The following is a 14,504-nucleotide window of genomic DNA, read 5'->3' as shown; positions in this document are numbered from 1 at the left end:
ATATACGTATCACGTGGCTTGCAAATAGAAAACAAAACCACGTGGATTCTCTGTGTCCTTCGCATTGATTTTCGATTCGTGAGAACAACCAATTTTCAGAAGAATGGATAAAAAACTATCGAAAACGGAGACGATCCATCTACGGAAAAAGCACATAAGGTAAGAATGCTTTAGTGTTTACTTGACAACGGTCAGCTTTGGTTAATCCCTGCACTAATCCGGGGGGCTCGATCTCTACCAACATTGCATTGGTGTTATAATTTACAAGCTCAGCAGCCGCCATGTCGTTACTAAATAGGATAGGATTTTATGAGTTTCTTACCATTTTGTATTTGATATTTTGCTGTAGTGAATTGAATCAGGCATCATTTTTTTTCCGACGATGCATGTTTATTTATTACAATCTCTGGAGACAGTGCAGTGGCGCAGTGCCAAAGCAAACACCGATATCAATGCTCATAATTCATGCTCAATGTCTGTAGAATTACACACACTGCAGAAGATCGTGTAAACAATGCATGACATGTTAAGGGAAAGCCTGCCTAAGCATTAATACACAAGGTTACCAAGTCTGGTTACGATATGATGTGAATGCATGAAACCAGATTAAGAGCACAATGCATGTGCATGTTTATTTGCAAAATGGAGAAGTGCGTATTTCCTTCCCCCCTCTCTCATTAAGAACGGACCGGTAAAACCCGCTGTTTGTTGTGTTAGGTGTTAATTTATCTCTTTTGAACAGGATTTAATTAAAATAAAAACATCACATTGTTAATAATAATTCAGAATATGGCTATATCACATATATAAACAGTTACCGAAGAATTAACTGCCTGGAAAATAGATAAGTCATAAGCTGCTGTTGTGCCGATAAGATTAATAGTAGGATTAAATTTGTTTCTTTCCACCAAAGTCATTTTCTCAAACAGGGTTTTAGTTTCGATAGCTGTATGAAGGAGTGTATTGTGTACACTATATATGCTCAGTTTTATGCAACATAGATTATTTAGATAATGTAAATTGTTTATTCATAACAGCTAGACAGTCTCATACTTAATAGGACAAAAAACCAGAAACAATTTGCCTTGGAATCGTTCTTGTTATCAAAATTTGACTGTGAGAACTTGGTCACATGGATGTTTGGTCATTACCTGTTATATCTGGATTTGTTTGTGACTAGTCCAGATATTTTTAACATTTTAACCTGATTTTCCGTCCACTTGTCATAATTTCTATACTTCCTCTGCATTTTAATTAAACACTGCACTTTTATAACTACCATTGTTTTCTTTGATGAATTAATTAATGTGAATGCACGAGACAAGTTTGTCATTAAAGCCATGGAGGACTGTTTATTAAATGCTGTGATATACACATATTAATGAATAAAATAAACGATATAACCATGTCATTTCTTAGGATTACAGTTGTGTATATCTTTAAATTTCTATTTTTGATTCATAAATTGAGAGTTCTTGATCGTAGCTGGAGATATATTATAAAATATTGATGTACTCCCTTCCTACCCTACCACCTGCAATCTTATGTTGAAGGGTTCCTTCAGTATGACATTTGAAAACCCCCACCCTCCCATCCTTTATTCCCAGTAAACTTTGTGGACTATTTCTTGCCATGACTATTGCATCATTGGATTATATTTTATTATTTTTTAGTGAGGCATGTCAGCTGTTCTTTAAGGAAGACCCGTTAAAGATTGTACGGGCGGAGCGCCAGTACATGGTGGATGAGGACGGGAACTCGTACCTGGACTGTATCAACAACGTCTGCCACGGTACTCACACCTTGCAGCACACGACACCTTTTGTTTCTTGTACTCGGCACCCCCTTACAATGATTTACTTATTTTAGGTGTCCAATATTGAGGTCAATAAACCTTGGAAGCCTTATCAAGGGTTTTGACAAGTCCCTTTGTCAGGGCAGTGAGCCTGGGATGGGAGTCACTGTCCGCCATATCAAACATGTCTTAGAATTTATCAATGTGCTTATCAAATGTGTAGACATATAGGCTGATAACTGTTTCAGGGCTTCAGGGGCTTACACAATACAAAGGCCTACACGATTAAGAGTCTCAATTATAACAGGGATTCAGTTTGTATAGAACAAGGTTTTCAAATATCTTTATTTACCTATGAGTCTTAATAATCTGGTTTTCATAAAAATGAACTATTCTTGAAATGATGAAAACAAAGTTAGAAATAAACAATAATTTTGCTTGATGTTTTGACATTAGAGTTCTCCTGTAATGTTATGATGTTTCAGTGTTTAACTCCTAGTTTCATTCCTTGCTCTGCCCTTAGCTTCAATTAATTAATTAAGATTAAAGTGAACATTACATGTCACTGAGTTGCATCTAAGATGTTAAAAGGTCCAATCATGTTTATAGATCATTGTAAGAATACTCTTTGAAATCGATAATCATTGATAAACACATGGCTCACAATGCTCTAATTTATTATTCCTATAAATCAAATGTTAATTTTGAGGGGTAAAGACAATTTGGAAAATTAACACATTTATTTGATAAAAAGGAACTTTTTTCTTGGACAGGGGCTTCTCAATGGCTCCATTTTAGACTTCTTCTTCCTGTATCGTTGACAATTGAGAACAATATGATGATTTGGAGTGTTTTACTCTGTAGTCGGACACTGTCATCCATATGTAGCAGATGAGGCTTGTAAACAGATCAGAATCCTCAATACCAACAACCGCTATCTCCACGACAACCTAGTACTCCTGGCCAAGAAACTGACTGAAACCCTCCCAGAGAAACTTTGTGTGGTCTACCTAGTGAATTCTGGGTGGGTATTATTGAAAATGTTTAGTTTTGTTCAGGTGGTTCTTAAAGTTGTGCCTTAAGTAAGAATAACATACGCATGCATAGCTATTGAGTGAAATGAAGTGATTAGAAGACTGCATTCAATAATAATCATAATGGTAAAAACATTTGAAAATAAAGTACAATGAATAGTGATAGGAATATTTGTTTTTTTGCTTCAAATGGATTCAATTTGCCTGTAAGCTGGTAAACCAATAAGGGAAATCAAATTTTCTCCTACAGGTCAGAGGCCAATGACTTAGCGATCCGCTTAGCCCGCCATTACACCCGAGGAACAGAGATGATAACCCTGGACCAGTAAGTGTCTACTCAACAATATCATTTCATTTTAGTTTTTACAGGAATTCAGATAGCTGAATTCAGAATAGAAAATTTCAGTATAACCAGGTTGTACTGTATGTGTAAACAGATTTAGCCACTTCCGATTTTGCACAGCTTAGATTTTCAAGCATTCATTGAGAATGTACTTCCTGTTTGTTGAAAATTGAATCAAAAAACCTCGAGAGTACCAATAACTACATGTATATAAATACTTCATTCATGCTGAATAGGAGTTTCACTTATTTTATCAAACTTGATGCATTGTCAAAGACTTGTTCACTACATTTTCTCTTACTGCCATTCAATTGAGTACGTCAAACTATTAGAAGCATAGCTCTAATGTAAAAATGAAGGAACACTTTTTTACTTTTTTAAAATGCAGACAATGTTGTGTGTATGTGCATTAAACAACTTACTGAATTAGGTCAAATTCTGTTCAGTGCTAGTAAGTTTGTAATAGTTATTAGAAGGGAAGAAACAGTGTGTGTGGAAGACAGCATGACGTCTCTACTGACCTCCGCTATCTTCGTTTGTCCGTCTAATGTTTAACATTAATTAAATGAAAATAATTAATTGAGTAAAAATGGGACAAAAAAATTAAGAGCCTACATCCACATCTAAGAGAGGTGAACAAGCAAGGTAATTAATGAATGCACTGTACCTAAGTGGGTCAGTCGTTTCTTGTTATTATGTCCCATGCTTAATCATTACTTATTATGCACAAGCTCTGCCTCTTGGAGAGAACTTGTTCACCTGATGTTATCTTGTCTAATGACATGACCCTTCTGACTCTTTGTGACAATTAAACAAATTTATGAACAGAGCTCTTGCTTGTACCTGGAGATTTATTATATTGCATTTTTTAAAATTTATTCATTCATTTCAGCGGAAAAACGTCTTGTCTGCTCAGAATTTAAATTATTTTTATCTCGCAAACCTATTAAATATACTTTCTCTTTCCTTCTCTACACATTTGATATACTAGCTCTAGCTACAGTACTTGTATTTAATTTAAGTACCGGTATATATAAGATATATTAGCTCTAGCGACAGTATTTGTATGTAGTCTAAGTAAAATTAGTTTTATTTTTAAAAAAATAGGCATTAAAACTTTTTTTTATGAGAAAATAATTCCTCAGTTGATAGCTTTGTTGTTGTTTTCAGTGCTTATCATGGCCATGTCAGCTCTGTGATGGACATCAGCCCATACAAACTCAACACCAATGTGGACGGCTCCCATTTAAAACCAGACTTTGTCCACGTGGTATCAATAGTCTTCCATTCTCTTTATCCAAGAACTAAAACATCAAGTAAAGAAGAAAATGATGTTTAGATATTATATTCCCTCATTGTAACCTAATAAAAGTTCCCCAGCTGAATCCACCAATGAAATAGAGATGTATCGGTTTGATCTGTAGGTGCCCTGCCCCGACTCCTACAGAGGAAAGTACCGGGACGATAAATACTCCCCGGCAGAGATCGGAAAGAAGTACGCCGAGGAGGTCAAGGACACGATCAGTAAAATACACCAACAGGGGAAACAACTGTGTATGTACATAGCCGAGTCCATGCAGAGCTGTGGAGGCCAGATCATAATGCCCGAGGGGTACCTCAAACAGGTCTACAAGTAAGTCAGTGTCCTAATTAATCCATAGGGTACCTCAAACAGGTGTACAAGTAAGTCAGTGTCCTAATTAATCCATAGGATACCTCAAACAGGTGTACAAGTAAGTCAGTGTCCTAATTAATCCACAGGGTACCTCAAACAGGTCTACAAGTAAGACAGTGTCCTAGTTAATCCATAGGGTACCTCAAACAGGTCTACAAGTATGTCAGTGTCCTAATTTCTCCATAGGGTACCTCAAACAGGTGTACAAGTAAGTCAGTGTCCTAATTAATCCATAGGGTACCTCAAACAGGTCTACAAGTAAGACAGTGTCCTAGTTAATCCATAGGGTACCTCAAACAGGTGTACAAGTATGTCAGTGTCCTAATTAATCCATAGGGTACCTCAAACAGGTCTACAAGTAAGACAGTGTCCTAGTTAATCCATAGGGTACCTCAAACAGGTCTACAAGTATGTCAGTGTCCTAATTAATCCATAGGGTACCTCAAACAGGTGTACAAGTAAGTCAGTGTCCTAATTAATCCATAGGATACCTCAAACAGGTTTATATGTTGTCAGTCCCTTATTAAAATCATATGACTAGGGTACCTCAAACATGTGTACAAGGAATTTACTGCCCTGATAAACCCATATATTTACTTTAAATAAATCTACTAGTAAGTCGGAATTAAGAGGTACCTCAAACATGTCTACAAGGAATTTACTGCCCTTATTAAACCCATAGATTTACATTAAATAAATCAGTAAGTCACTGTCCTTATTAAACCATCAGGTTACCTCAAACAGGTCTACAGGTAAGTTACTGACCTTATTAAACCATCAGGGTACCTCAAACAGGTCTACAGGTGAGTTACTGCCCTTATTAAACCATCAGGGTACCTCAAACAGGTCTACAGGTGAGTTACTGCCCTTATTAAACCATCAGGTTACCTAAAACAGGTCTACAGGTGAGTTACTGACCCTATTAAACCATCAGGGTACCTCAAACAGGTCTACAGGTGAGTTACTGACCTTATTAAACCATCAGGTTACCTCAAACAGGTCTACAGGTGAGTTACTGCCCTTATTAAACCATCAGGGTACCTCAAACAGGTCTACAGGTGAGTTACTGCCCTTATTAAACCATCAGGGTACCTCGAACAGGTTTACAGGTGAGTTACTGCCCTTATTAAACCATCAGGTTACCTCAAACAGGTCTACAGGTGAGTTACTGCCCTTATTAAACCATCAGGGTACCTCGAACAGGTCTACAGGTGAGTTACTGCCCTTATTAAACCATCAGGGTACCTCAAACAGGTTAGTAAGAATTCCAATAAAAACCAGAGTGGTACCTTTTAAAAACAAAGGAACAAATCATATTTTTAATGAAACTGAAGGGGTAAGTAACTTAAGTATACTGCATATAAAAGATACTTTTTCTGAAACATTTTGAATGTCCTGAAAAAAAAAGTATGTGGAGAGCTCAAATTTCTTTTGAATGATTTGTTGATTTTTTGGCTTGTTTAGGGGGGATGTTTTTCTTAAAAGATAAATTCACCTACCGGTACATGTAATTAATTAACACTTGAAGTGGGTTAACAGCCTGTGAAGTACTGGCTACATATATTAAGTGAAGAAGAAGGGCAGGATATTACTGACACACTTAATGATCTAATTAGTAACAACGCTAATTAACTTGACAAGAAGACATGATTAAGTTATGTCTTCTTTACTTCTTATAAATTTCTTTGAAAAGGAAGACATATCCTATTGCCTACATATGGGGAAAAAAAAGAAATATGAAACTACATTATCAGACTGAGAAATCAATCTAGTAATTACTTGCAATGTTAAAATAACTGATTCTCAATCTTAATTTTAATTGAAACAATTTTAATTAAGCCCCAAAGAATTTGGTGTTTTTATTTTAGCAAGATGGATGCACACTTATTAACATGAGGTATTTTTTTCTGACTGTTTGATAAAGTCTGTTTTATCTTTGCTCTTCTGGTACTGGATAATAAGACAGGAATTTAGTGTTTTGTTGTAGCCAACCTGACCTCTTTTAATTTCCCCAGGTATGTGCATGATGCTGGAGGTGTGTGTATTGCTGACGAAGTACAGGTGGGCTTTGGTCGAGTGGGCTCTCACTTTTGGGCCTTCCAGCCTGAGGGTAAGTCTAGTGCTGGAACAGAGCATGTTAAAATGATGGGATACAAAAGCCTATTAAGCTTATTTCAAAATCAGTTATACTAATTTTTTTGTAAATAATAGTGTAATTTGTCTGATAAAACACAAAATCCTGGGAATAAACGTAAAATCTTTGCAAATAAATGATACATAGCAGCTCAGAAAATGGAACAAACTATGGATTATTGTTATTTTAATTGTTTCAAGACTGTGTGAATATTTAAATAACTGTAGTTATTTATATAGTGCATCAATTATTTCACCTGTTATCTTAACCTTCTGAAGACATAATCTCTCTGTTTGAACTCTCCCCAGGAGTAGAGCCAGACATTGTTACCATGGGGAAACCAATGGGAAACGGTCATCCAGTGGCTGCGGTGGTGACAACCCAGGCCATATCCGACAAATTCAAAGCCTCGGGGATGCAGTACTTCAACACCGTAAGTACAGTCAATCCAGCATAGTCTGTTGTAATGAAGTATTTAACTACAAACCACCATAGTCTGTTGTAATGAAGTATATAACTACAAACCATCATAGTCTGTTGTAATGAAGTATTTAAGTACAAACCAGTATAGTCTGTTGTAAAGAAGTATTTAACTACAAACCAGTAAGTCTGTTGTAATGAAGTATTTAACTACAAACCAGCATAGTCTGTTGTAATGAAGTATTTAACTACAAACCATCATAGTCTGTTGTAATGAAGTATTTAACTACAAACCAGTATAGTCTGTTGTAATGAAGTATTTAACTACAAACCAGTATAGTCTGTTGTAATGAAGTATTTAACTACAAACCAGTATAGTCTGTTGTAATGAAGTATTTAACTACAAACCATCATAGTCTGTTGTAATGAAGTATTTAACTGCAAACCAGTCTGTTGTAATGAAGTATTTAACTACAAACCAGCATAGTCTGTTGTAATGAAGTATTTAACTACAAACCATCATAGTCTGTTGTAATGAAATATTTAACTGCAAACCAGTATAGTCTGTTGTAATGAAGTATTTAACTTCAAACCAGTATAGTCTGTTGTAATGAAATATTTAACTGCAAACCAGTATAGTCTGTTGTAATGAAGTATTTAACTGAAAACCAGTAAGTCTGTTGTAATGAAGTATTTAACTACAAACCAGTATAGTCTGTTGTAATGAAGTATTAAACTACAAACCAGTATTGTCTGTTGTAATGAAATATTTAACTGCAAACCAGTATAGTCTGTTGTAATGAAGTATTTAACTGCAAACCAGTATAGTCTGTTGTAATGAAGTATTTAACTGCAAACCAGTAAGTCTGTTGTAATGAAGTATTTAACTACAAACCAGCATAGTCTGTTGTAATGAAGTATTTAACTACAAACCAGTATAGTCTGTTGTAATGAAGTATTTAACTGCAAACCAGTAAGTCTGTTGTAATGAAGTATTTAACTACAAACCAGTATAGTCTGTTGTAATGAAGTATTTAACTACAAACCAGCATAGTCTGTTGAAATGAAGTATTTAACTACAGACCATTATAGTTAATTTTTATAAAATGATGTAAGTGTGGTATTCAGAGTCAAACCATTGACCTTGTTAGTACTATTGATAAAACCACCCATATTTGTTGCCTTTAGAGGACATTCCATTTGCTTGTTTATCTCTGTGTATTTGATGTTGAGTAGGATGTAGCAATGGCCCTATCTGTTTGAGTATTATCATGTATGGAACTCTCTAACTATTTCAGATAACCCCATGTCTGTCAATATCAGTAAAGTTGTAACCCTGTGTCTGTCTAACATCATTACACTTTCTGTCAGTTTATCACCATACAGTGTATTTATATATATATGTATACAGTATAGATTCAATACAAGTACTCATCTATTTTTGCATAGTACTGTAAATTCCTTATATTACGCGAGTACTTAATTCCGCGATCCCGCTGTTTTGTATCAAATGGCGAGAATATAAAATCGCAAACGCGGAACATTTATCCATATTTCTTATAGTTATCAACTCTCAGAAAATAATTGCGAGGTTTTAAAATCTGCGAGGGATGCTTCTCGCGATTTTACACGGATATAAATTCCTCGCGTTTAATTAGGAATTTACAGTATACAAAGGCTTTATGGACCATATGCATACTATGATGAAATAAAGCATGGCAAATTTTTTCAATGAAAATCTTGAGAGCGCCAACAGCTGGTATGGAACACTCCACCCTAAATATTAAAATCAGTAGATCAGAGAGCCTTAACCCAAAGCACAACCATTGCTCCACAGCAGTCTGTGAATAATGTTATACATATAAAATGTAGTTACATACAGTTGTCTATTTGTGTACAGTGGTAACTGTGTGTCTGTCTATTTGTGTACAGTGGTAACTGTGTGTCTGTCTATTTCTGTATGGTGGTAACTGTGTGTCTGTCTATTTCTGTATGGTGGTAACTGTGTGTCTGTCTATTTCTGTATGGTGGTAACTGTGTGTCTGTCTATTTCTGTTTGGTGGTAGCGGTGTGTCTGTCTATTTTTGTACGGCGATAACTGTGTGTCTGTCTATTTCTGTACAGTGGTAACTGTGTGTCTGTCTATTTTTGTCTGGTGGTATTACAGCGTCTGTATGTTTCAGTATGATGGTAACCAAGTGTCTTTATAATTCAGTATGATGGTAACCCACTGTCTGTATGTTTCAGTATGATGGTAACCCAGTGTCTGTATATTTCAGTATGATGGTAACCCAGTGTCTGTATGTTTCAGCATGATGGTAACCCAGTGTCTGTATGTTCCAGTATGGTGTAACCATGTGTCTGTATGTTTCAGTATGATGGTAACTCAGTGTCTGTATGTTTCAGTATGATGGTAACCCAGTGTCTGTATGTTTCAGCATGATGGTTACCCAGTGTCTGTATGTTCCAGTATGGTGTAACCATGTGTCTGTATGTTTCAGTATGATGGTAGCCCAGTGTCTGTATGTTTCAGTATGATGGTAACCCAGTGTCTGTATGTTTCAGTATGATGGTTACCCAATGTCTGTATGTTTCAGTACGAAGGTAAATCAGTGTCTGTATGTTTCAGTATGATGGTAACAATGTCTCTGTATGTTTCAGTATGATGGTAACCCAGTGTCTGTATGTTTCAGTATGATGGTAACCCAGCGTCTGTATAATTCAGTATGATGGTTACACATTGTTTGTATGTTTTAGTATGATGGTAACCCAGTGTCTGTATAATTCAGTATGATGGTAACCCAGTGTCTGTATAATTCAGTATGAAGGTAACCGAGTGTCTGTCTGTTTCAGTATGATGGTAACTCAGTGTCTGTATGTTTCAGTATGGTGGTAACCCTGTTTCCTGTGCAGTGGCCTTGGCTGTGCTTCATGTGATTGAGGATGAGAAGCTCCAGGAACACGCCCTGAGAGTCGGCAACTACTGGATCAACAAAGTGAAGGAGATAATGCAGCATTTCCCCATCATTGGAGATGTCAGGTAGGTGAAGATCTCCATTATTGAAAATTTCATGTATTTGCATTTGCCTTTAACAGCATACAGTTAAAGCTGCTTGGTCCGATTTTATATCAAATTTTATGCACGCTTTTAAATGATGGCTATGCCTAGTATATGTATTGTAATAGACATTGCAGCAGTTTTTTCCGGTCAATTTAGCTAAATTTCAATGAAGAAAAATACGTATAAAAATTTGCTAACAAACAACTGACAAAAAAGGGTACCGCGTTATTTCGCCTCATGTTAAATTTCACCCCTGACGACGAGAATGGTATGGTTGCATTACGACTTTAACATCGCATTAAATAAAGGTTGAAATGATCAGACAAATTACAAATAAACATGTCTACGTTTTGTTCGCGAATATTCCTGAAGTTTGCTTTCTTTACAACCGATGCATAGCAAGCGGGTAGAATAACCCCAATCATTCGGGGGACGAAACCAAATGGTTTCCTTATCTAAACATTCCCGTGATACACTTTGGTTTGTTTTTTTCGTTTGCCCAAAAAGAAATTATTTTTATTTACTTTGAATATTTCTAACTTTGAAAGCAGACTGACTCTGCTCGTGTAAATAGGAGAAAGTCCATAACTTTCTAAGATAAATTGTTTGTATGGAAAAACATTTGATACTGTATTAACAAAAAAATCGGACCAAGCAGCTTTAAGTTTCAAAGATCATTTTTAAGTGGACAATTCTGCATGAAATTGATTCTCAATATTAAGTGTATTAGATATGTAAAAATTAAAATTGTGGTGATCCCTAATTCACAGACATTTATCATTTGTGTAATCAGGGGCCGTGGCCTGTTTCTTGGTATTGACCTTGTAAGGGACCGCAATACACGTGAGCCGGCCACACAGGAAGCTCAGACAGTGGTCAGAAGGTCAGTATTTACAATAATCTTAGATAGTTTGTAAGTCTGCACTCTCTAAGTTTTACTTGAATGTGTTTCATATAACAAAATGATGGTGGACCTTGGGCAAACAATTAACTCCTAGGTCCACTTGGAAAGAATAATCTAACGGTGACCAGTCACAGTCACAGTAAGAATCTGTCCCATATACTTGCAATGAAGCAGCTGCGAAGTGGATATGCTTCGCGTTGATTTTAGGTATGTTAAAAATAATCTGCACCAATAAGGAGTTTAAAAATGGCGCAAGGACAGGTAGCAGGTGCGTGACGTGCTCAGGCAAAAAGGACACGGTACCGGTGTATTAGTGACTTTTTTTGGACAATTTTTACCTCGGTAGAATTGTTATGATTCATAAAACATAATTTGTATTTATTTCATATCAAAGATTTACGCCTTTGGATTTTTTTCTGGATTTAAAAATATCGATCTCTCAGTCCCGTGAGTAGTGTTCTTAAAGTGCAGGTCGTATTATTGTGCCAATTCAGTGTGACGATTGACTATTCCTATGAATACTTTGTTATTTGCTATGAAGCAAGTATATGGGATGAATTCTATTGTTAAACCGGGTCATTATTACATCTGTCATTATAACGATAGAACATCCTATCTAAGGTCCACTCTGCTACATGTACTTGTGTATCAGTTAAGTACATGGTAGTTAAATATGTGCAAAGTCAATCCCCCCTTTGAAAAACTGATTTTATAGATTTACATATTAAAATTACCAAAAAATAGGCTTCTGACTTCCCCCCCCCCCCCTTGGAAAAAATTTCTGGACCATATCATATGGATGGTTAGGAAAATTGTCAGGTTCTGTTTTCTGTTTAAGAATCCAGTTACGCCAAATTGTTCATGGTGTTTAGACACATTTTAAATTTTTGTCTCTTATATCATAAAAGAAAAATTAACATACATGACATTGTATCTACTATAATCTAAGGGAGAGAACTCAACATAGTATGTTAGACTTGATCATCTTTGTTTTGACTATGTTTCTTGTGTTTATCATCTTAGGTTTTACATACTATGCACTATGTGTTTTGTGTTTCAGAATGAAGGATGAAGCTCGGATCCTCATCAGTTCTGATGGCCCATACAATAACGTCCTAAAGACGAAGCCCCCTATGTGTTTCAGTGAGGAAAATGTAGATGAGTTCTGCTCCAAGTTGACAGAGATTTTGACTGACCTCCAGAAGGTTGAGATTCAGACAGTCCTGGGGGACATCATTGACAATGTAGAAAAATCCACGACCAGTGCTAGGGACTTAAATCAGAACTGGGGCAGGACTGCAGCAGTCTCCTAGGTCAAACCAGTGGGAGGGGAGAAAGATTAGGGAGGGGTTCTAGAGGACAGTCACTTAATGGAGAAATGGGGGTGAGAGGTAGATTTGTAGAGTGATAAAGGAGGATCGTTAGAAGTGTTGTGGTTTCATGCCTTTTATTAAGGCGTTCAGCATTAATTGCAGGTTTTTTCTTGACCTGGTCATAATTGTTATTCAGATATGTATGCAATGCAACATGAATCAATGTAACAATGAATTTTGCCTCGCACAATTTAACTGGGTGTTTCAAACGTTTCTTTTTTTGTACAAGATCTGTGTTCACAGTTTTTGTCGTAGAAAATTGTACATTTGTTATTGCCATATTCCAGGGTCTCTTGGGTACCTTATATTTCAGGATTGTTTGATTTTAACATACCTTGTTTTACTATTGATGGATATAAAGTAAGAGTTAATACAGGTTTTACAAACTTGTCATGAAGCAAGCTGTCAAAAAATATTTTTAACTGAGGGGTCTGGATTATTTTTTAAGAACAAGTAACATTTTTAGAGCAAGACTTATTCTGCTTTCTTTGGGTATGGTATATTTATGCACATGCTTTTTACTTGTAACCAAATATTATTAAGGTTAACAATTATGTTAACTTTACAGTCAGAAACTGTTACAATTTTACTGTAAACCAACTTTTATTATGTGCAAAAATGCAAGGTTCGTGATTGCTGGTTGCAAAATATTTAATTCTTTTAAAAATGTCTTGTATTTGTATCAGATGGTTTATGTGGGCTCGGTCTCAAAAATCTTCAATAGTAAATGAAGTGATTTATCACAAAAATTAGTTGGTTTACATAATTTTTCTCATCAGCATTATGACTTAAAGTCAGTTATTCAGCATTCAATTCATGAACCAGTTGGCACCTGTTTGTCAACAAATAGTGAAAATGTTTATGAACCTGTTGGCACCTATTTTTCAATGAACTGATATATAGTGAACATGTTAATGAACCTGTAGGCAGCCGTTTGTTAGTGAACTGACAGATACTGAACAAGTTCATGAGTGTAAGCAGCTATTTGTCAGAGAACTTGCATATAGTTTATGAACCTGTAGGCAGCTGAACTGACAGACAGTTAACATGTTTTTGAACAATCATTAAGATTCCACCAGGCCCCTGTTTTGGTGTCTGCTATTTTTTATGTTGATTTTCAAGTCAGGTTTTCATCAAAGAAGCATTATAGAATAGCTTGTGATTATTATTAGTGTTCAATTTATAGTGTTACTTTACAATTATGAAATGTTTGAATATTTGCAAATGTACCTAGTTTGTTGAAAAGGAAATAAAGAGTATATGTTTACTACAGTGGTTTTATCAAATCCATTGATTTTCAATTCTCACGGATACCGGAAATTCATTTTATCAAATTGATTAAATACTTGTGTTCTGTCCTCTAAACGAATATTACGATTCTAGGTTTACAACAGAAATCGTTTTCAATTGATATCAAGGGCATCACTACGAAAGCCCATTGAGCTCATTTTCGTAGATAAAAAAATATTTTTTCGCGAATAAACGCAAAGCTTGGAGAATAAACTCGTTACTTTCGCGAATAAACGCGTAACTTTTGCAAATAACGCGAAACCATTGTCATTTCATACAAGAACCTTTACGAAGAAAAACGATTGAAAACAAACACATTTTAGTTTTAAATCATAAAATACTTATTATTCATTATTTTTATTATAATATCCGTTTTACGTTGATTTATGAAGACAAAATTTTCTTTTTTACATAGAGATAATAATAAATCTGATAAAACTTCATAACATTTTAGATGTTATATGTTCCAAGTAGA

General features: G+C 35.5%; 1 protein-coding gene across 1 annotated transcript; it reads left to right on the top strand.

Annotated features, from left to right (window-relative positions):
* LOC105333580 (5-phosphohydroxy-L-lysine phospho-lyase) lies at window positions 1-14,011 on the top strand. Its single transcript, XM_034457063.2, has 11 exons — window positions 1-159; window positions 1,674-1,792; window positions 2,660-2,819; window positions 3,080-3,154; window positions 4,343-4,442; window positions 4,597-4,805; window positions 6,863-6,957; window positions 7,290-7,414; window positions 10,287-10,441; window positions 11,256-11,345; window positions 12,427-14,011. The coding sequence occupies exons 1-11, from the start codon at window positions 104-106 to the stop codon at window positions 12,677-12,679; spliced, it is 1,437 nt and encodes a 478-aa protein (XP_034312954.2). The 5' UTR covers window positions 1-103; the 3' UTR covers window positions 12,680-14,011.
* The last annotated feature ends 493 nt before the right edge of the window (window positions 14,012-14,504 follow it).

This window comes from Magallana gigas, chromosome 7, assembly GCF_963853765.1.
Source record: "Magallana gigas chromosome 7, xbMagGiga1.1, whole genome shotgun sequence".
Lineage (NCBI taxonomy): Eukaryota > Metazoa > Mollusca > Bivalvia > Ostreida > Ostreidae > Magallana > Magallana gigas.
The sequence above is the reverse complement of the archived record's forward strand: the minus strand, read 5'-3'. Positions and strand labels throughout refer to the sequence as shown.